The following is a 22,721-nucleotide window of genomic DNA, read 5'->3' as shown; positions in this document are numbered from 1 at the left end:
TTTGGCTCAAGTCAAGTTCAGAAATGCAACAGAGGTTGCTACATGACTGACTGCATTTCTGAGCATTTCTGGTACACAGACACACAAACGCAGCATCCCATAGTCCCTGCAGATCTTAATGCGAACAAGTGTTTGTGGAGCAGAAAGATGTCATTTGCTCAGTGGCACAGGAAACGTAAGGTCCCCTCGGACTGCTGTAGTCATTCATGGTTTGTCTCTGTCTGCTTGTCTATCTCTGTCATAGATCTCACACACACACACACACAGAGGTAGTGCTTTAGACACAATTGGGCCTCTTCACTGTCAACACGGTAAAGAAAGTTCATTCTGCTCAGCACTTATTTCCCTGTGGGTCCTGAACTGGCACCTGTGAGGAGCTGAGCTCTCGTACCATTAGAGGCTGAGCTTGGAGCCCTCGCTTCACTCGGCGTGTTGATGTTTCAACTGCAGCTTTCTACAGGCTGTATTTCAAGGGCTTTCCTCACTGGGAATGTTTGACTAGATTCTTCTTTCTCCTCTCTTCCTGCTTCTCTGTCTCACTCGCTCTCTCCTGCTATCCACCCCCCAACCTTTCTTTATGTGTTTATGGTTGCTTGCCAAGATTAAGTCTGGAGCTTTTTCCAAGAGTCTCCCCAGTCTCCTCATCATGCTCCAAGAGGAGGAATAGACCCCTTTTCAGACGAACCCTGTGTGTGTGTTTTTTATAGAGATGAGCGCTATAGAGGATTAAAAGAGGGTGATGATGATGTTGCAATTTGTTAATAAAGTTTCCTACAGGCTACGTATTCCCAGCAGCAACTTTTACAGTGTGCTTACATCGATAACCTTTGTTCTCCTTTCTTAAACCGCTGCAGCATTTGGTGAGCATGAAGGCCACAAGAAGCTAGCTTCAGTGAAAAGGGAATGGCATAGGCCAAGGAATATTCTTTTTTCTACTTGTGTTATGTTTTTTGCTGTCCTCCTTCAACTACAAGGTTCAGTTAAATGTTGTATACTTATTTGTATGGACCAGATAATGCATGTTGTTGTGTTGGGAACACGTTCTTCTATCAGCAAATCTAAGTTTCAAGGTTTATTTGTTTCCTTTTGTCTGCTTCCGGGCTATTGAAAAAAAAAAACACCAACATGAGGCGCATTCACACTGCGGTACTTTTCCCACAAAGGTTCATGTGAACTTAGTTCATAGGCGCATTCACACTGCGGTACTTTTCCCACAAAGGTTCATGTGAACTTAGTTCATGTGAACTCTTTAGTTCGCATGAACTAAGTACAGATCGCGTTCACACTGGAAAAAGTCCCTGGGGGTGGATTAGGCAAATGAAGCCGCTGACGTCACTTGTTCTTCTTCTGCTTTGGGTTTACTGGCAGGCCGCAAACCACTTCAAGGCGTTTACTGCCGCCCAAAGTCCCCGGCCGGAAGTCCCCGGAGTTGGGGACTGGCTTCAGTAGAAGCTGCTGGGAGTCCCAGCAGCTTCTACTGAAGCCTTCCGAGTAAATCGCCAGAACGCCGACACCTCCTCATCTCAACCGCTCCCATGTTTTATTTTGTGTTGCCATAAGTTAGTCTCTCTGCATTTCTGCGCTGGGCTAATGCTAATGCTAATAATGCTAATGCGAGGATAAAAAAATGGCGGCTTCACAACACTTTTTGGGAGTTTTACAGGGCGTGGTTTGCAATCCGCCCAGCCAATCAGAAATATAGCTCTTTTCTCACAAAAGAGCCGCTCGAAAGTCCCTGCTTTCTAGCAGGGACTTTCGAGGGGGTAAAAAGGTTCACATGAACTAATTTTAGTACCGGCTCTTTTTGGTGTGAACGCGATAAAAGAGTTCACATGAACTAAGTTCACATGAACCTTTGTGGGAAAAGTACCGCAGTGTGAATGCGCCTATGGTCATAGGCCAAAGAGGATGTTGTGGCCATGAAGATCTCTGTTCTGTTTATGCCCTCCAAACATGAACTTAACTCGTCATACGCTCTAACGGTAGTACTCTTTTCATTTTCCCTTAAAATAGTGACTCTAGAAGGAAATAAAAAGTATATTGAAAGAACATTTTAATAGAAAATACAATCATTGGATTTGAATTCAAGAATACTAGAGATTTGGTTGAGTGGGTCATAGAGCAAACATCTACATCAGGGCTATTCAATTAGTTTGGAATGGGGGCCGGTTGATGAAAATGATCCAAAGCAAGGGGCCAGGAAAAAGATGGCTTGAAATATGAGCCAATCATATTAAGAGCTTCAGATACAGTAAATACTACAACAGCATAGTGGAGTGCATATATTGTGTTTAATTAAATCAAACAACATAGCCCCAAGGCCTTTATAGATCTAAATGACAAGTTCAGAACTCAGTAGGCCTACATGTGAAGCTAATTTAACCATCAACATCATTTAATTTGATTTCATTTAGGTGAAATGATCTAATAATTCACGCAGAGATGCAATAAATGACAGGAGTTGTCACTACAGTAGCTAGTAGGTGAGTTGTCACTACAGCTAGTAGGTGGGTTTGAAACCCGAGCTCGCCGAAGTTTTCAGGCAATGTCTTTCCCTCTATCTCTCAATTTAACACCCTCTCTGGAATAAAGGCACTCTGGCCCAAAAAAAAGTAGATTACTTTTAACATTATACTCAAAGGGCCAGTAAATATCACCCCGGGGACGGATTTGGCCCGCGGGCCACCACTTGAATAGCCCTGATCTACATGAAGACATTCATCAGCAGTTGAGTGTAGTTTGCCTAAGTCCCTCCTATTATAAGGAGCTATAGCCTGCAGCATTTGAAGAATCTTGTACTTTCTAAGAGTTTGCAGCAGGAGTAAGGACGGTGTGTACAGTGAGAGCAGTTAGTCGTTCAACAAGAATGTTAAGTCAAGTGAGTCTAAAGTGCCCAAGTTTTCAAACTGCCAGCACAAAGTCAACTGTAAAGGCTTCAAATAATACAGGGATTTGTCTCTGTTCTAAAAGGTGCCGTTTTGTATTCTTATATTATTATATAGAGTCGTTATTCATTTGTTTTAAAGCTCAATAAATAACAAAGAAGACCTTTGACCGGCACTTTTCTAATTTTGTCCGGAAGATTTCAACTTTAACGGACATGTTGACCGGCGAAAAAAAATCTAACTGAAACTCAGCTGCACGGTCCCCTCGTCCCTTGGAAGAGGCGGAGAGGTGGGTGTTTTTCATCTGCTGGTGGACTACCGGAGAGATTTACAGCAGGAGCAAATGCTTGCCTCGGGGAGGGAGAAAAAGAGCCAGAGCGTCCACAGCAGAGAATAAACAGAAGGGCAACCATGGCAACCATGCGCGGGAAGTCTTCTTCGCTGCTTTTGTGGCAGGACTACAGCGCCACTGACAGGCCTGGCATGTGTACTACAGCGTCTCCTGCGCTTTCGAGCGGTCTCGTGTGAACGGACACGTTTCTGGTGCCTGTTGCGTGTGGAAGACTTTTTTGATAACGATTGCGGTCCGTTTGCGTTATCGTCCTAGTGTGGCTCCAACCTACATGTGCTGGATAAGGGCAGAGAGAGAGACAAGATAATGAACAAGGAGCACTTCTTTGCATCCAGTGAACTTAATAAAAAGTTTGATTCATCCAACTTACTAAAAAAAAAAACATGAATTACTTCTTGTGGTATTTAGCCACAGACCCTTAAGGGATAGTTGTTCTTATAAAGAATGTTGACTGTGTTTAGTGGATTATCCAAAATAACAGGGACATTTTATTACAAGATATGTGAATGTTAATTTTCATTTATATACAAACCACCAGGGGATGAATCTTGATGATGTTTTTAGTGATCCCCTGACTTTTTATCTATATTATTCACCTTAATAATTAGCAGCTGTTAGCATGCTGATATGCTAAACTGACATTGTGAACATGGTGAATGAGTTCTGCCTAAACATCAGCATGTTAGCATACTGATGTTAGCATTTAACTAAGTTCAGTATGGAGCTGCTAGCATTGCTGTAAACTCTTGAGTTTTTTCTACTAAATTATCACTTCAGGTTTCCTTTATCATCTGCAAACAACTCGCTCGTCTTTGAGTCTTGGCATGAAAGAGCATTTTAAGTGCAGGAAAATACCAACATCTCATGGTGCTAATTGGACTTGTAAATGCCATGGGAAAAAACGAAGAGGTTGAATGTTTATGGAATTATTTTAAGCATGGGATCATTACAGATGCTGAACTCCAAAATCTACCTCCTGTGTTTAAAGAGTATTTCAGTCTACTTCTATCAAATTAACTTCCAAATAGTACAAACAACTAAATTGGGTTTTGTGCAGGCCAATTAAATCATCGGAAAATGTTTATTTGCTTGCACATAATGACTCAGTGCATGACATATTAGAAAGCTGGTGGCAGTCATTAGCCTTTTCTGATTCAAGAGAGCAGATAAGAGTTCATTTAGTTTATTTCCACTTTGATTATTTGATATGCTTATCAACCACAGCTGATGAGCATTCAGTAAATCAGCGTATATCTGATAACCCCTTCTCCTTGGAGGTGTTGGAGTGGCAGGGGATTACACAAAGCTAGCAGTTGGTGCCCATGCTTTTACATTTTTGATCCTTTCCTTATCTGCCCCACCTCCTCAGAAAGGCTATGATCCGGCTGGGATCTGTGCCTGACCACACTGTGTTTGGGTGAGGAGCTCAGAGACACACAACCTGTTAATGTGACACTCACCTGTGACTGAGAAGAACACCTGTCACTGACTAAGAGAATTGAATCTGAATTTAAACAGGAAATATAGCTGATGACATACCCATTGTTATACAGAATATATTAACCCGACTGCTTCATCTGATGTAACCTCCACAGGCTTTTTTTTAACTCTTGTAGAGGGGGAGACAAATATCACGGAGCGTTCAGGCACTGTTGCTAAAGCTTAGAGGGATGTGAGCGTATTATTCACATGTCTGGCTGGTCTTTCTTTTTTTCCTGCATCTGATGCCGCTCCGCTGGCTGCATTAGTGCTACACTTGGTTATCCTTGTTGTTTTTGCTATGGTTTCCTAGTCGCTAGCTAGCAGCTCCCTGTGGATATGCGATTCCGTGCCCCTGGCTGCAGTTCACACACTCACCCTGCCTCCCTTTTCCAGGCAGTGAGGGGGGGAAAGAGAAAGAGAGGATGTTTACCATGCTGTGGAGCTGCCTGCTTCCCAGCTTGTCTGCCTCAGTCACAGCATCAGACCAGAGACAGAGAGAGACTTGGGTCGGGGGGGGCACTGCATCTTTCTTTCTTTCCTTCCCTCTCTCCCTCCCTCCCTCATTTTGCGCCAATGTTTACCCTCCTCCACTCTCGCTTTTATATTTCTTGTCTTCGCCTGCCCTCTAAAGGCCAAAGGGCTTTGCGCTCTGTGTGTGTGTGTGTGTGTGTGTGTGTGTGTGTGTGATGTGGTGTGTGTGTGTGTGTGTTGTGGTGTGTGTGTGTGTGTGTGTGTGTGTGTGTGTGTGGTGGTGTGTGTGTGTGGTGTGTTGTTGGTGTGTGTGTGTGTGTGTGTGTGTGTGTGTGTGTGTGTGTGTGTGTGTGTGTGTGTGTGTGTGTGGTGTGTGTGTGTGTGTTGTGTGGTGTGTGTGTGTGTGTGTGTGTGTGTGTGTGTGTGTGTGTGTGTGTGTGTGTGTGTGTGTGGGCACTCAGACTGCATCTGGCTGGTGCATCAGGCAGTGGCTTTTGCTATGCATGTGAATTTCCTCCCTCTGCTGTAGCTTCAGAGCTGAGGTCTTAGCAGGGCATTTACACACACACACATAAAGGATGGTGTAATTACCCTGTGCTCTCATGTAATCCCCCAGGTGCTGTATTTATCTTCACTGCAGCATATCTGACACCCAGCGCCAATACCTGGATTCACTTCAGTCGCTGTCCCTGCACCAAAACCATTCCCAAGCCTCTAGCCTCATAACAGTGTGTGTGTATTACATTATAAACACAGCATGATGCTATTTGTATGTCTACTGTTAGAAAATATGTAATTTAGCACTGGGTATGAGCGTTGACGTCTGTATTAAGTGTCGTTGAGCTGTGTGTTGGAGCATTAGAGCGTGATTTATATCCTAGGGTGGATAAACGGTGATCCTCTTGTCCAGAGGTGAGAAGTATAGAAAGGGAGGAAAATAAATGTAAAATCTTGGAAAAACACGCACGCTGATACTAATTTAAATAAGTGACAACAATTCAAGCAGGTAGATATGCAAATGACAAATGGCATACAGCACACACTGACACACACAGTTAGCTTTCAGGCAGACGGATCCAGAATCAAACACACAGACGTACAGTCAATGTTACACACCGAGCCCAGGGCCGCGCTGCAGGGGCCCTCTCCTCCTACACCAGTGTCATGTCTCTGGTTGGAGCCTGTCTGTCAGCCGGGTTTGACACGATGACGTCGGGGAAACGTTGGAAAACCATTCTTCTCGATCTTGCATTTTCTATCTCGAGTTTTGATGATTTGTAAGTAAACAGAGCTGTGATAGAAACACTGTGGTATGTTGAATTGGACTAAAGAGACATAAATACGTTGCTGTTATATCATTTTAGATAGATTTGTCAGATCATTTTATAGTCATTTCTCATTTACATTACATTACAGGTTTTATCTCACAGTTGTAATTGGGATTCTAACTGGTGGTGTAAGTGCTTATTTGTCTTTATGCTTAAATTATCCCTATTTCTGTTCATCTTCCATATCTTTGATGCTGCAACAAGCTATTTCCCATGAGGGGACTGTCATCTTATATAACCAATGCATAGAATTCATGCATTTCGAAAGTGATTAACGTAAATGTAGTTCATGCACACACTAGACATGTATGTTCCCGTGCACATATTTCAGTATTTCATTTAAAATGTGGCCTTGTGCATTTCCGTGTTGTCTATATGCTATATCAGTTTAAATGTTCCTGCATGTGCCAGCTGAGTAAAAGCACTGTGGAGCAGTATGAAGGAGATGGAAAAGTAAAAATTGCCCACATGTTTTACCTTTTCCTCCACATTTGGTTGAAGACAGCGCACAGTGCTTGAGTTTGAAGCTTAAAGACCCCTTGCAGTGTTCAGTCCAAAGCTGGACCTTTCCAAGGACATCACAGCACATGATATATTATGAAGAGAAGCCGCCTCTGCTTTTGAAAGCCTTCCCCATCTTTTTCATCTGGAAAGGGACAAAGATGGATCCATTTTCCAGCAGACATGATGTTGCGTGTTGCTGTGTGTCTGCATGGGGTACTATGGTAGTGTTTTTTCCATATTTCCGTGGCCCTGAATCTTTTCTGCTTGTGTCACGCTATGGCTGGCTTCACACATTACAGAAACTCTTACTGCATGAGTGTAATAGCGAGGACAGTGTGTTATAGAAACCTGGTGATTATGACCTGCTGTGAGCAGCTCACTCTCTCACACACCACGTCGCTCCATCTCCCTCCCCTCTGTCTTTCTCTCGTGGCCACTTTGATCAAATCTGTGCTCTTACGTTCTTGACTGCTGCCCCCGATGCCTGACCCCTGCATTTGAAATTTCCCCGCTTATGTAAAAGTGTATGTAGATTAATGCCACAATTTATGCAGATTGAGTTTTTGCCACTCAGGCTTGAAGCACTAAAAGGTAGATGAGCGCTGACCTTCCCCGCTAACAGCTACGTGAGCTCTCACCGATTATCTCATAACTGCTACACAGTGTTAGTCCAGTGGCAGACAGAGAGATGGGGGGCAATTTCAGATTTCATATTGTTCCATTTTGAACTTTTTTTTTTATAACAATGTCACTTAAAACAAGGCTGTCTTGTTGTAAAAATGGCATTTCGGAGGCTTAGTAGGTGCAGTTTGTATCACAATGGATCACACACAGACGTGATTGTCCCTTTAAAACATATTGCTGTCAAACTCAAACAAGTGGCAGCAGTGGCATCAAGCAGCCGTCTGTGTGTCGAGCCTCCACAGAGCCGCTCACTCGCATGTGGCAGCAACGTTGCCGAGGTTGAACAGTCAAGTGTCATCAAGAGCAGTTTGCCATAGAAATGGGTCCATCTGAACGCAAACAAAGGGCTGGCACTTGACTCGACCTGCTCCATGTAGGCTAAGTGTGCACTGGTCTGTCTGATACTGGGAAATGGCTCAATCTGAGCAGACAAAAGCAGGAGAGTATAGAGAATAGACATTAAATGTCACTGGTATAACTTCCCCTGGCTTTGTAGGAGGGGAGAAGGTGTTACATTCAACTGTGACTTTCAGGTTGAACGTAGTACTAATATAGCAATGAAAGGGTAGAGTCAGGCTGAGAGGTTTTGGATGTAAAAGGTATTTGTATTTTATGATAATTTGTGGCCTTTCGCCTTCATTCTAAGTGAACATAGTATTTGTAGTTCCCTATAAAGAACTAGCAGAGCAACTTTCTGATGTCACATTGGAGGTCTGTTGCAGGTCTGTCCCCGCAAGTAGCTCCCTGTGGTGTTTCTGATGATCATACCGTTGCTTTTTTTAAATTATTAAAGCCTCCATCAGGTCACCAACACTGTGCCTTTTTACACAAACACAAAGTGACCCGCCAGTCACACAGTTAAGACAAGGTGTCAGATGAAGTTAGTCCTGCAATGAGCTAAAAGGCCTGGCTGGGACTGAGGTCCTATTGGGAGAACAGCTGTTCCCTTTTCACTTGAACTCCTCTCTGGATGAATGTGTATGTACTTAAAGCAAATGCATTTGTGTGTGTGTCTGCACACTATATCTGTTGCAGCGTCCTGTGGTTGACCTGAGCAGTGTCTCTTCCGCCTTCTTTGATAAAGATGCTGCAGCCTACAGTAGCTTGGCAGCATGTCAGCGTGTCATGATGTTATCCCTGATGCCTCAGCCAGCTGTTTACATTAGACTCATTAACCTCCTAGTCTCAGGGCAACTGCGATGTTAAATTCAGATATTCAGAATCAAGCTAAAGCTCCCCAGAACAATAAAACACATTAAAGGTTAATTAGCAGTAGTTTATTTCAGGTTAAGCCACTTAAAACAAGAGCACATCTTCATTGCTTTCAGTCTGAGAGGCAACCTAAAGATGAGCTTTAGTGAAGGTGGGAGAATACTGGAAGGGGGGGTTCAAGTTGTGTTTGCATTTTGCATGCACTTTGAATCAAACCCTATGAAAACTACACTACAACGACTACACTCGACTGCACTCTTGTCCTTGTGGGAAGTGTACTTACTATAAGACACATTGACAGACCCTCTTAAAGACACGTCATTGTTTGAAGTGTTGATGTAACAAAAAAGTATTACAGGCAAGCATTTAGTTTAAAACATTTTTATCCACAGCGATCTTTTCAAGAGCTTTACATTTCATTGTGGAGGTTACTTGTGTATAAATGACTGAAGTTATACTTACTAAGGGCTGTGTGATCTGATCCTGTAAACCTCTGCCCCCCCCCCCCCCCCCCCCAGGCTCGGTCCTCCTGCAGCAGACTGATGGGAACGGACACACTGCTTTGGATCTGACCTCTGAAACTACTCAGAGGGAGGAGCTTCTCCACAGCGCGCATGTCGGAGACTCAGCCCTGAGAAACTTCTCCACTGAAGTCTTGAACGTGCCCCTCCTGGAGGCTGCATCCTCTCTGCTGGCCAACCTCATCTTCACCTACCGGCGAGAGCAGGGTCTGCCTCACCATGGCGACAGTTTGAGCCTCACGCTGGTCAGGGCCCTGGAGACACACTCCCCCCAAAAGGTGACTTCGGGCTGGACAGACCAGCAGGTGGTGAGGCTGGTGGAGGACGCAGAGACCCTGCTGGAGCTCGGCAGAGGGGGCTACCTCGGGCAAATATCTCAGGCAGTGAGAGAGTGCAAAGAAGAGAATACACTATTCCTAATGGAGATACTGGAGGATTTGAAGTATCGGGGGGAAATGCTTCTCGCTGATCTGTAAATCAGAAACAATGCACAACATATTGTAAAAGCTTGAAACATGAATGTGAAACATGTTGGTTGAAATGCTAACAGAAGGTTATCTGTGTCTGTATCTGTTTTATTCAACAGGATGAATAATATAAAGAGGCCTTAAAATGTGGATTTTTTTCCTCCACAATAATTTGGCCTTCTCCTGTTTTTGGGTAAATGGGTTGGATGCTTTTCTTAATTTAGCAGTATTTTAATTTCTGCAATAGGTCACGGACATTTATTACATTTTTGTATAATGTGTTACTACCTCAAGTTTTTGATATGTGTATTTTTTTCACAGATTGATGTGCACTAATATTTATCACAAATAAAGTAATTGCTCAAACATCTTGATAGCATTAAATCAGCAGGGTGGTCAGGTTTTAGACAGCAATACATCGGGAGGAAATGGCTACTGCAGTGTAGGGCTAAAGGTGCTTTAACAAATGGAGTGGCTTCATGTGGGGGCTGTAATGAAAGAGTGAAACCAGTTCTGGCAGAAGTGGTCCCAGTCTGAGGCTCTGATGTGCACTCAGTGTCTCCGCCACAGACAGCAGTGAGGAATGAGCCACTTCCTGAAGCTGAACATGAGTGAAGAAGGGGCTTAGGCCTGCTTGTTGGGGTGGGTCGAGTGGGCGGTGAAGCAACAGAGGTGAGGAGAGGGGATTTGAGACTGAGATAAATGAACGTGTATTTCCCTTGCTGCTACCGGTGTAGCTGAAAAACACATTTTGCAATAATCCAGACACTGAAGATGATACAAAATATTTAATCTCATGTTCTTTTTCAAAATAAGCAACATACATCAGATGCATTTCATTTCTCAAACAGGAAATATACATCATATTTTCTTTTCCCACTCCTGACCAACCTATGTCTCAGCTCCTTATTTCTGTTCTTGGTCAGAACTGGGCACATGAAGATGAACAGGCAGGCAACGTTGCAGGCGGAAAAAGACAGATTGTATAAAATGAGGCAGGCATACACCTACTTTACAACACCAGAGCATCAACAGGCATACTGTATAAAATACAAACGTAAATTAAATAGTTAGCTTTGTACAATATTTAAAAAATAAATAGTCTCATTTTAACTTGGTGCAAATGAAAGTGCTTTTTTTCCCTTTACAGCTGTCAGTCTGATACATTCTGTTATATATTTTCTCTACATCATATAAAATAAAAACACTTTGGTTTGCTTGCAAACAGAGCTAAAATCCAATAATAAAAGGAAACGGTATTTGGATGCAATACCACACTCTAGTCACTACAATTTGCTAAAAAATAACTACGTACAGTAGTAGCCACATACAGTACATATCAGGTATTCAAACAGTCCCTCCAGGCCTTCTAAAAAGCCATCCTTCACGAGACAGAGTGTGTTTGTTGAGGAGGCTATAATCAGTCTGAGACGCTGCTCTTAGGGGACAGTCTGTTATTGTCTTTCAAGTGGATTCCTCAAAACAACAAAACAAAATCAATGGCCCTCTGGAGTGACAGATCCAAGCCTGTTGATATTTAAGTATGGAGATGGATGGGTAAAAGGGGAGTGGGGGGTACAGCCGATGGCAAGCAGACAGGCAGGGCGAGAGGATGACAAAATGGCAGAGAAGAGCTCTAGTTGTGGTGTGGAGGGGGGTTAGAGCAATACAGACAGAGAGAGACGAAGGGGGAGAGGGAACAAAAAGATGAAGAAGTGGGGGGGAGATGTAGGCAGGGATCAGTAGGATGAGGGGAGACCTCCTCAAATGTAGCCTGAGCTGTGATCTTTCAACAGATGCTCAGCAAGAAGCCCAGGAGACCGTCCCTTCAGACAGGGTCGCAACCCCGCTCTCTGACGAATGAGGGAACCGCAGAGAGAGCAAACGGAGAGAAGCATGATGGGAAGAGGGATCTAGAATAGCATAAAACACACACACACATCCCGGATACCTCAGCCTAAGTCCCCTCAGAGCCTCGGCCTGTCACACAGAGACTTGCTGCTCATCTAGCTGACGGCCCTCTACACCAGAAAACTCCACACCAAATAACAGCTGGCACTTCCGCTGCAACACACACACAGTTCTACATGCTGACACACATCGACTGAATCTAAGCATCAGTCTACAGCTGGAGGGGAGATACAATTGAAACACACACCGGCGCAGAGAAAAGCAATGTGTCTTTGATTGCATAAACGTGTGTACGCAAACACTCTTACATGCACAGTTCACATACACAAGGCTGTGTCTCTGGGAAGACGGATCAAAGTTGAGCTGTGGGCACAGGAGGTGGGGCAGATGGAGAGGACGGCCAGCCTGGGGCACAGCATCACAGAGAGCATGTTTGTGTGAGTGTGTGTGCCTAAGAGGGAGAGAATGTGCCTGCTCAAATGGGATCTTATGCTTTCATCTGTGAGCAAGTAGGTACAGTCTGTATGCGGAATCTCTTAAAGAAGCAGTGTATTCATGTTGTTGTTGTTTTTTTTAAGATGTCTGTATGCACATATGTGTGTGTGTGAGGGCTTTCTTGTGTGGCCGCTGAGGAAAACACACAGGGAGATGAGAGGAAAGGAGACCAGCCTTTCAAACCAGATTAGGACTGTGGCTGCCTAAAGGCCTGGCGACACTCTGTAGTGACTGGGTGACATCTATATTAACACCACGACATCAGAAGGCCCAGTCAGTGGGCCCGCTGATGGACTGGCAGGGGATTTGGATGTTTTTAAAGGGTTACACAAGGCTAGTCTATATTATCTGGATAGGTGGCAGTGATAAAGGTTTGGGATAACTCACCAACTGTGTAATACAGTACTTAACAGTGTTTCCTTTGGGTATTATCTAAGGATGATTATGTAATCACAATCTATTTTAGGAAGAACAGACTCACTGTACTTTAACTAATACCATTGTGGTTCCTGTTTTTGTGTGGGATTAATATCTTTAAAAGAGCAAATTTGGCCATTGTTTTAAAGCACGGACAGATAGCATCACAAGCCTTCAGCCTGTTGGTCCAGGTTTGTGTTTGTGTAAAGGGATATATCTGGAGGCTACTACAATAATTGCTAATCAACTTGGCCGGCTGAGTTAAGTGGAAACAATCCAAATTACTGCCAGTGAACATAATATCATTACAGCATCCAAGAGAGAGGAAAACCAAAAATACTTCAGTACAAAAACAATTAAAAAATATTACCAAAATCATTTAATAAATACAATATGAGCTAAAAACAAAACGTAAAAGTATATTGCAGAAAGTTAGTATAAGGCTTGTATAAACATGGATGCAGTAAAAATGTATTTTTGCGACGATATGTATAAATGCTTAAACTCGTTGTGTGACACTTGTCACTTGTGGCAAGCAGATGGACAGATTCCTCTGAGCTGTCAGAGTGATGGAGAGAAGAAATAGGGATTGGATCCCACGGCTGAGAAAAAGGTCAATCCATCCATCTTTCCAACTCACATTTAAAATCAATCAAAATCATAAAAGTGATAAGATTTTTTTTACTTGTCTTTTTTTCTACAAATATTACACTTCAGGAAACTGTACTGTATTGTAGTATACTGTACAGAACGCCATGAGGATTTAGAGACAGAAAAAAAGGTTTAAGAGAAGAACATAGAAAAGGGAAAAAAGGAAAGATAGCTGAGCCGATGTGGTCCAGGCTTCCTCTGCTCCTCAGTGTCCAGTTATAGACCATGAGAAGAAAAGTGGAGAAGAGAAGAGAAGCGTCGGTGGGCGGACAGTCATTTTAGTCATCTACCCGGGGTTATTTTTCTTCTTTTTATTTGGACTGGGATTGGGATCCAGTTTCAGCTCTCGGTACTGCACCTGTTAAAACACACAGAAACGCACACACACCACCCGGTCAGGTGGAAAGAGCAAAGGATGCTTGAATAGCACAGAAACCCTCCAGAGGCTCTCTGAGTCCAGCTGTGTGGAACAGTGGCCTCAGGGAAGGGATTACACAATGATTACAACACACACACACACACACACACACACACTTAGACACAATCCCATGTACACTGTTCAAAGCTCCAAATACACAGACGCACACAAATACAAATGTACTTCCGCAGATGTGGGACAGTGGCCTAAGGGATCACACAAACAAACAGAGAACAGGGCAAGGCCTCATGGGAAAGCTTGGAGAGACAACACAGTCATCTCAGTATGGCAGGATGGTTCTGAGAGGAAGTGCAGAGAGATGGGAGGAAGACAGAAGATAGTAAAAACAAACTCTAACCCTATTACAAGTCTGTGTTGGCTGCTAGTTGTGGTGACTAAAGTATCACCTTGCAATCATGTGTATCACATGTAGCTTGATAGTTTATTGATACCTTATTCTGCATGGCTAAACAGAAACACAATTGTAAACTCTCAGTTCATGTGCAATTTAATTAAGAGACGCCACCTGGCTGTAAGTTGATTTTTAACAGACATATGAGACTGATATCAATAAAGCAAAACATTACAAATCTGATAGTTTAATGTAATTTAATAACTACTTTTGCATCACAACAAGGATATTTTAGTGGCAAATTGTAATCCTTTAAAATGTGTTCAGTATCATCACAGACCCATTTCTTCCAAAGGGGTCTGATTCCCACTTCATGTGATGCATTGCAGAGATGGTGAGCTGCTGCTAAGTGATGGACACTCTGACGCAACAGCATCACAGGGGCTGAGCGTCAACAACCAGAGACTGTCACTCTGGCAGTCTCTCACTTTCAGATGTGTGTGCATGCACACACAAATACAGTCGCTAGCCTTGACAAATTCAAGACACTGACAAGCACTAGCCACTGAATCAGAATACTAATAGAAAGAAAAAACAAGACTTAACAGTCACAGCACCAAAGAGCCAGTGTCGTCTGTGGGATCCTTCCTAGGCTGATGTACTGTAGGCTACTCTGCCTGTCTGACTGACTGACACCCTCTCTGATTCTCCAGGCAGACAACAAACTGACGTCAGTATGGTTTCTCTGTTCTGTCTCGTGGTGGGTCTGTCTGCTGTGGACGGGAACAGCAGCGTGTCTCAGCACTGGCTGGGAACGCGCCTTTATCATCCATCTTCTACTGGTTCCCACTGTCGCTTCAATGACGCCTCCCAGTATCCTCTGCCTGATTCAGTGTTTACAAATCTGAGATGCAAAGAGGCTGTGCTCACCAGTGAAGACACATGCAGACACATATGAATACCAGCAAGGAGAATGTACCAACACACACACACACACACACACACACAAAACCCTGCCACTCCGGTATCATTAAAATCTCATAGACATCCACTGACTGTACACACACATACAGTACAATGGGGTTGTTCAGTTCCTCAGCGGTGGTCAACGATGTCTCGTTACGGTGCTTACAGAGCAGTTAGGCCAGCATGTGTTGCTCTGTACGCCTCACTAGGCAGCCAGACTGCACTGATACAGATCTGAATACTCCTCACTGTCCACAAGGCAAACTAACATCCTTCTAAACAGCTGTATAAATAAAAACCGGTTAGTTGGATACAGTGAGAGAGAAGAGAGTCTGACAAGATATGAGAAAATAATCCAGGTGGAGAAAACAAGGCTGGAGAGGAATGATGGGAAGCGAGATAAAGACGGGACAAATATAGATAGGAAGATGAAGGGAGGAAAGGGCAGAAGGCGGGACAAACCAACAAAAGAGACAGGAGGAAAAACAAAGGGTGAAGAAGAGACTGGGTGAGAGAAAGGGAGATCTGCGGACACTCGGGTGATGACAGATACTGTTCTCATGTGGGTGTGGATCCTTTTATAGCCCTGCCAACTAAAGCAGACAACGGAGCAAAAACCCAGGGGACAGAGAGGGGTTTATATGGCCCCATCTGTGTGTGTATTTGTGTGTGTTTTTGGGTATGTGTGTGTGTGCAGTGGTAGTTGGTTAGGGGACCATGACAGTCCTGGCAGAGTGCCCACTTTGACTGGGATTAATGACGGTTGTGCCTCAATGGATGAACAAGGAAGAAATGGTTGAATGATTTCATTCACATGAGCGAACGAGTAACCGCACATCTGCATGTAGCGCCATATAAGAATGTCCCTTAATATCAAATAATTGCTAGCATATTCACAAAACAATTCCCCTTATTAAAAATGTTTTCCATATGCAACTCATTCTCACTCGTCGTTTACTTTAAACTTTAAGCTAGCTTCTGTGGATCCAAAAGTAGGACAGGTTTTGTGCGGGATCACTGGCTGTTGGTTGTCCCATTACGCGGCCAAACGCCTACAGCAGCAAAAAGGAACACGGCAATTTAATTCTGTGTGTTGACATTCCTGTCCAAACAAAACTATTTGTGAGTGCAGAAAAACAAAGAAAAGTTTGCATGTCAGTAAAAAGTAGGGTTTTGTTTCTCATGAAGTGTAGCGAAGGGGACCGACACAAACAAAGGGTGCAAGAAAAAAACAATATCTCAATCAAACAGGAGTTTTCTCTGTGAAGAGCTGCCAGCCGAGAGAAATGGGGCTCACAGGTTCGATTCCACCTCACAGGTGACAGGCCTGCCTGATGCTATACCCTTGGCTCCCCCGCTCACCTCACCTAATAACTCACACAAGCACACAGCAGCACACACAGGCACCAAACCCATGCTGACAACAAGAGCTAGTTAAATTCAAAAAGAGAAGAAAAGGCAGAGGAGGCGAGGAGAAAGTGGGACGTTAGCAAAAATAAAAGAAACTGGAATTGGGTGAAAGTAAAAAGTGTGGTAATGTGGCGAGCACATAAGCAATTTGGTAGCGCGAGTGGGGAGCTTAAAGGGAACATCAACAGGAGAGGCAGTGGGTAAAGACCCAGCGCTGCTCAAAGGGCTGCTCCACCCTCGCTCCTCTCCGCTCCTCTCCCAAATGTTGACAGTACAAGTGCAAAACAGGCTTTGAAGTGTGCTCTGCCGAAGGGGCGTCGTGTGCCGTGCTTCGTTTAACGGTGTTACCCACAAAGCATCCCGGGACCTGCTCCTCTCTCCCTGTCTCTCATTCTTTCTCTCCCTCTCACATTGAACCTTTGACTGTGTTTTGATGATGCCAGTGTGGGCAGACAGACACGGCGAAACACAGGTGGGTGGGTGACAGTGAGAGGAGAAAAAAGCAAATAGGCGAGTAAATAAATAAAGTCAAAAAAAGCAAAGGAGCAGTATTTTTAATGATACAATGTTATTCTGTTTTGTATCCCTTTCCACAGAGCACAAACCTCAGTGGGTTTCATCTCATGTGACGCCTAATGGAGCATAAGGGTTATTAAATGTTCCCGGGGAAACACTATTGTGTAGAGTTCACACATCTGCAGATCGGAGGATTCAGCCACGTCTTTTGCTGGGAAAGAAAAGGCATGTGAAGGAGACATAAATCAATGAATAAAAGTGTGCCTATTAGCTGCTTTGGCACGACACATACTGTACTGAAAAGTGACTAGTTAGACTCTTTCAGTGAAATGCTTAAATGTATCACAAAAGTAGGGAAGGACAAAGTGGTGGAGAGAGAGACCACTGCTAGATGTAAGTGATGACATCTGGCAACGTTTCAACCTTTAACTATCATGGCTTTAGCCCCTGTGTGTCCAGTGAGGTTTCTTCCCCAACATAAATGTTGTCTAAAAATATTAACCCGACTCCCCACTGCTCATTAGGCACTAAATTGGAATTCATGCTTATTTTTATACTGGGGGTTTGATCCAGCTCCTTTACACCGATCATAAAGGGCCACTTGGCATGCTAATTGCCTTGGCCCTACTTACGCACTCCCTCGCTCACATGGCTAATGGTGTCGTAAAACATACTAGTGTACTGACACCTTCCAAACGCCAGGTAGGGAATACTTAGCACTATAAAGGTGCTCAGTTTGGCCTCGTTTAAAAGGACATGAAGGATTCCCTGATAATGACCATAACGATAGCTTACGCTGGTAAAAAAAATCCAAACCACATACAAGGAACTGCTTCCCAGAGAGGGACAGTGAATCCTTCACACACACACACATGCATTACATACCATGCCAGCCTTTTACATTGCTACTCACAGGGAGACATAATCATTTAAGTTAACTGTTCAGGTGGTAAAAAAGGTAACTGCCTGTTGCTGCCTCCATGCACCACTGGGGATTTCGTTTTTAAAGGGTGTTTGACAGTGCTGTTAGGGGCCCAGTGTCATTGATTTAAACAGCTTGTTTGCAAGACCAAAGTTCCTTCCGTTAATGGTACAACCAAAGAGGGTTGTTTGCTAAATGTAAAGTTTATTTTATGAACCCTGTTTGATTAAAAAGATGAGAAAACTGTGAGAGGTCAAAGACTGTTCCACAGTTACTGGGGTGCCGTACAGCGACATGCATTATGACTGTGGCCCAGTGTGGATGCCCTTTGTATATAAAGTCATTATAACCTCATCAATTCTTGCTGCACTGAAGCACCTCTAAATGATGCGGAACACCGCACTGAAACAAACACATGCACCAATGCTGAGAGAGCATGTGTGTGTGTGTTTATGTGTGTGTGTTAGGTCACACAAGGGCCCTGAAATAGCACTTCATTAGTCATCCAGGGTATCAGGCATAGTGGGTCCCTGCACCAATGCCAGTGGGTGCCATGGCCACGTGCCTGTGAGGGTATGCTCCATTTGGACCCCAGCACCTCTCTGCATCATGCAAGAGCCTAAAGGGCTTGATCCCCATGGACAGCTTTGACCCAGTAAGGTGGGAGCAGGCAATGAGGTGAAGCCAGCACCGCAGGCAGCTGTGGGACGCACCGCAGAGCAGAACGTTCTGGTCTGTTTTTAGCCAACGACCGCTGAGCGGGGTGTCTTCACAGGAAATTAACCTTTGGATTCAGTGAGATAGTGATCAGCGTCGGTCTAGGTTCTTTGTCAGTTGACAGAGCAGCAGATCTAAACTTCACTGGCCTGATCTTATTGATACAAACAAGACTTCCCTACACTAAATAAACAAACCAGTTAAATCAACTCCATTTTTAGTTATATCCTGAATCATCTCCCTTTTTCTGTACTTCCGTCCTTATCTTTCCTCCCCTGAAATCTATTCTTTCCCTTTTCCCCTGGTCTTTCACCCTCATTACTCGGTAAGCCTCCAAACTGTCAGAGAAACCTGGCAACAATTACCATTCCGACAGCTGCAGCAATAACTGTTACAGTAGCACTTACAGTATTACTTATACAGTAGGCACAACTCCAGCAGCACGGGCACCAGACCAGAGCAGTATGCCGGCCCCCACCTTCCCCAGCCAGCAGGCCCTCATTAGGGGCCTTGTAAAGGCCTTATACCTGCCGGGCCTGGGCCCCTTCACCGCTCTGCTCCTCCAGGCTCCAGGTGTGTAAGGTGGCTGCACTTCACCGGAGGGGACAGCTTGGGCTCATTTAAGCCGATGGCTACCTGCCTAGTGCCTACTGTTGCAGCAGGCCCCAGTAAACTCTGAAACTGTAAAACTGCACGGGGGCCGAAAGGGGGAGAAGATGGGGGGTTGGCGGGGGTGTGTAGGGGAGCAAGGATTATGACCCTGTAAAGATGAAAGAGGTTGCGGCAACAAGCGATCAAAGAGGAAGTGTGTCAGTGCTGATGTGGCAGGGGATTGGTCGTATCAGAGGCCCTGGTTTGTTCAGCCTGTGTGTGTGAGTGAGTGTGTATGTGTGTGGTGTGTGGGTGTGTGTGTGTGTGTGTGTGTGTGTGTGTGTGTGGTGTGTGTGTGTGTGTGTGTGTGTGTGTGTGTGTGTGTGTGTGTGTGTGTGTGTGTGTGTGTGTGTGTGTGTGTGTGTGTGTGTGTGTGTGTGTGTGTGTGTGTGTGTGTGTATTGAACTCAGCACAGCAGGGCTTAACGGCCACAGCGGACACCATCGGTGCTGGATAACACAACGACTTTCACAAGCTGCCGCTTAATTGCAGTTTAAACTGCACTCCATCCTGAACAGCACAGCACGTTACAGACACACACACACACACACACACACACACACACACACACACACACACACACACCTATATTTTACCTAACGAAGCATCTGTAGTCTTCAGCCACAAAGTTAATCTGATCTCACGGTTAATGTAGAAGCAAAACCGCATGGGGCTGGTTAACTGTTGGTTTACACTCTGTTCCAATTACTAGCATAGCTGGGAAACAACAGCTAACTGTTATTGTGTGGGAGTGTGTGTATGAAGTCAATCAACCTAGTTATATGCTGGCCACTAAACTCACTTAACCTCGTTATCTTATTACACGGCTCCAGTTATGTATGTGGAAATTGAATTATACTAGGAAGCTATTACTAGGAAAACACAGGAACGACTTTGAAACAATAAGATCAGATGTCTACGTGGCCAGTCAGTTCACCCTGCTGAAACAGTACAACAGTGAGGTGCCAATAGCTGAGAGGAGGAGAAAAGAGACAGAGACCAGGAGATAATAAAAGGAGCCCTCACCCTTGCCCGTGGACAGAACTGACAGATGTGTGGTCAGAAAGATATGAAAGATGAAACAGAAATGAAAAAGGAAAGTTCACCCACCACTTGTACATCTGAGGGCACTCTGGACAGAAAGTCTAGCAGCTCGTTGTTATCAATGGTGTAAGGGTCTCGCAGCTTCTTGGTGAATTTATTCACCCCTGAAGAGAGAAAAACGATCAGGTCATGAAGGGAAGAGTCTGGAAAGATAGATAGACAGCACCTACTGTATGTTGTACAAGTCTTTAAAGTCTTTATGGTTGTTGTGCTCGCTGAAGATATGTATCAAACTCTCTGATTGCGCTTTTTTTCCAAATACAATACATGAAAAGGAGCATGGGACATTCAAATGGCATTGCTCCGCCACAGATTTAATAAAGTACTGTATTCAAATTACACATTTAAAATGTTACAGCTAATATTTCTGCTACATGCAATACAAATAAAACATTTTTACATTAGCTCACCCCAAGCTAGTACAATGTATCGCAGAGGAATGTAGTAGATGAGGATGGTGGCGGCTCCGAAAGCCACAATGGCCAGCCAGCTTAAGAAAGGCACAGTCCAGTTGAATGTGCTGAAAAGAGAGATGGAAAGGGAGTTTATTAGGAGATATGGCAAAGCTTAGTGCAGCAAAAACACTCTGAGAAAGTCTTACAGGTCAGCATTACACTGTGAAAATAGTGTATGTGTCAATAGAATTCACACTATATAATCAGTAAAATGTGCTAAACTTTGCAGGTCACAAGTGTGTCAGCTTGATTTAAAATGTGTTTACCTTTGCCCAAAAAGGAACCTGTAGCCTGTCTTTTTTTATCACATCTTTTAATTAAGACTAAATTCCCTGCCTTCCCTGTGCTCTGTATGGATCTATTCAGAAGTGAGGATCTCTGTGTATGCAGAAGCCTACAGTGTATAAATGGTTTTGTGTGTGTGTGCATGTGCAGTGATGTGTTTAATCTAGTATGTACATGATTCAGTTAAGAGGTCATACAGGGTTAAGTGAGATGTGATGGGCATAAAGACAGGCAGCCTGTGTTTGTCTCTCGGGGCTGGGTGTCACGCTGGCAGCCTTTCCTGAGAGCAACGCAGTTATACTCAGTTAGGCTGGCAACAGGAAGCGGGGCAACCTGGCATTGCAGAAAAAACACTGGGACAAGCAGAGCGGAGCAAAGCGGGCCCGATGCCGAGGAGCGGGCTTACGACTCACTTCTTTATCCTCTCGCCATAGGAGGCCACTTCATCCAGTGCATTCTGCACACTGATGCACACGTCCTGAATGGCATAAAGCTTGTTCATGAAGCCCTTTCTCTCCGAGTCCTGGAAGAGGACAGATAGAGATGTAAGCGAGGGAGAAAGAAAGCGTGGTTTGAGGGAGAGAGAGAGAGAGATGGAGACAGTGAAGAGAGGGAAGGAGAGAGAGAAAAGAGGAGAGACAAGATAGAGGCTGGGCACAGGCATCTTTGTGAAAACAATACATTTTAAATAGCGTCAAAGATTTGGGGTGGGGAGCCAAATCACCGGATATCCTGCATGAACTGACGGAGTGCTTTCATTCTAGGCAGTAATAAAGATATAAAGTCGGCAGAACAAATCAAAATGCTCATACTGGAACATTTGAATATGTGAATAGAGAGACAGAATTAACTGAAAGCCGAATAGATACATCAATCTTTGGGCGCTATTTCTTTCTCTCTCTCTCCCTGCTGCTGCCAAGACAGCCATGAAGACCGGGCAGAGCCCTCTTTTGTTCGGCTGGCTGGCACACTGTGATGATGTCACCAGCCGTGACATCATTAACATCCTTATTAAACGTCGTCACCCACCATGAAGAGCTTTTCCTTTTCAACTTTTGATGGTTGAGAACTTGAGAATACTGTGAGGAGCGGGGAAAGAAACCACAAACTAAGCAGGCAATCTGAAATCTACAATCCCCCCTCTTACTGAAACAAAGTGAAGAATTGAAGAAGTCATGCAACAGTCAACGAGCTGCCTGCTGACTGACTGACAGGCAGGGACAGGATGGATCTGGACAGAATGAGGTGACAGAGAGGGATGGAGAGCCGTTGGCTGAGTGAGGACATCAACACGCAGACCGGTTGTGGCTGGATGTGAGTGGTGGGCATGCTTAGGAGACAGGACGGGGGGGGAAAGCAAGAGGAAGACAATCTGCTTTCAGGAAAAAAGAGTTAGGGTGAGGACAATAAAGCAATTAGAGACATCACCTATAAGATAATCATGTTTCAGTGATTATAAGTTATGTTTTTTAGGGGAGGGTTAGGGGTTACCTTATTTCTTCACCCTATTGTTGTATTTGTTCATTAAATGAGATTCAGTTAAAA

General features: G+C 44.2%; 2 protein-coding genes across 6 annotated transcripts in view; one reads left to right on the top strand and one right to left on the bottom strand.

Moving 5' to 3' along the window:
- slf1 (SMC5-SMC6 complex localization factor 1) overlaps window positions 1-10,272 on the top strand; it is a 37,079-nt gene extending 26,807 nt beyond the window's left edge. The window contains 1 exon segment of the mRNA XM_034212712.1: window positions 9,437-10,272. Coding sequence (XP_034068603.1) covers window positions 9,437-9,915 — 479 coding nt within the window. The 3' untranslated portion in view covers window positions 9,916-10,272.
- Window positions 10,273-10,675: 403 nt separating this feature from the next.
- mctp1a (multiple C2 domains, transmembrane 1a) overlaps window positions 10,676-22,721 on the bottom strand; it is a 139,120-nt gene continuing 127,074 nt past the window's right edge. For all 5 annotated transcript variants that reach the window (XM_034212706.1, XM_034212708.1, XM_034212707.1 and 2 more), the window contains 4 exons: window positions 21,590-21,699; window positions 20,847-20,956; window positions 20,443-20,540; window positions 10,676-13,738 (listed from right to left, as the gene is read on the bottom strand). In XM_034212706.1, the coding sequence (XP_034068597.1) occupies window positions 13,667-13,738; window positions 20,443-20,540; window positions 20,847-20,956; window positions 21,590-21,699 (390 nt within the window). In that variant the 3' untranslated portion in view covers window positions 10,676-13,666. The remainder of the gene's footprint in view (window positions 13,739-20,442; window positions 20,541-20,846; window positions 20,957-21,589; window positions 21,700-22,721) is intronic.

The sequence above is a fragment of the Gymnodraco acuticeps genome, unplaced genomic scaffold, assembly GCF_902827175.1.
Source record: "Gymnodraco acuticeps unplaced genomic scaffold, fGymAcu1.1, whole genome shotgun sequence".
In the NCBI taxonomy this organism is placed as follows: domain Eukaryota; kingdom Metazoa; phylum Chordata; class Actinopteri; order Perciformes; family Bathydraconidae; genus Gymnodraco; species Gymnodraco acuticeps.
The sequence above is the reverse complement of the archived record's forward strand: the minus strand, read 5'-3'. Positions and strand labels throughout refer to the sequence as shown.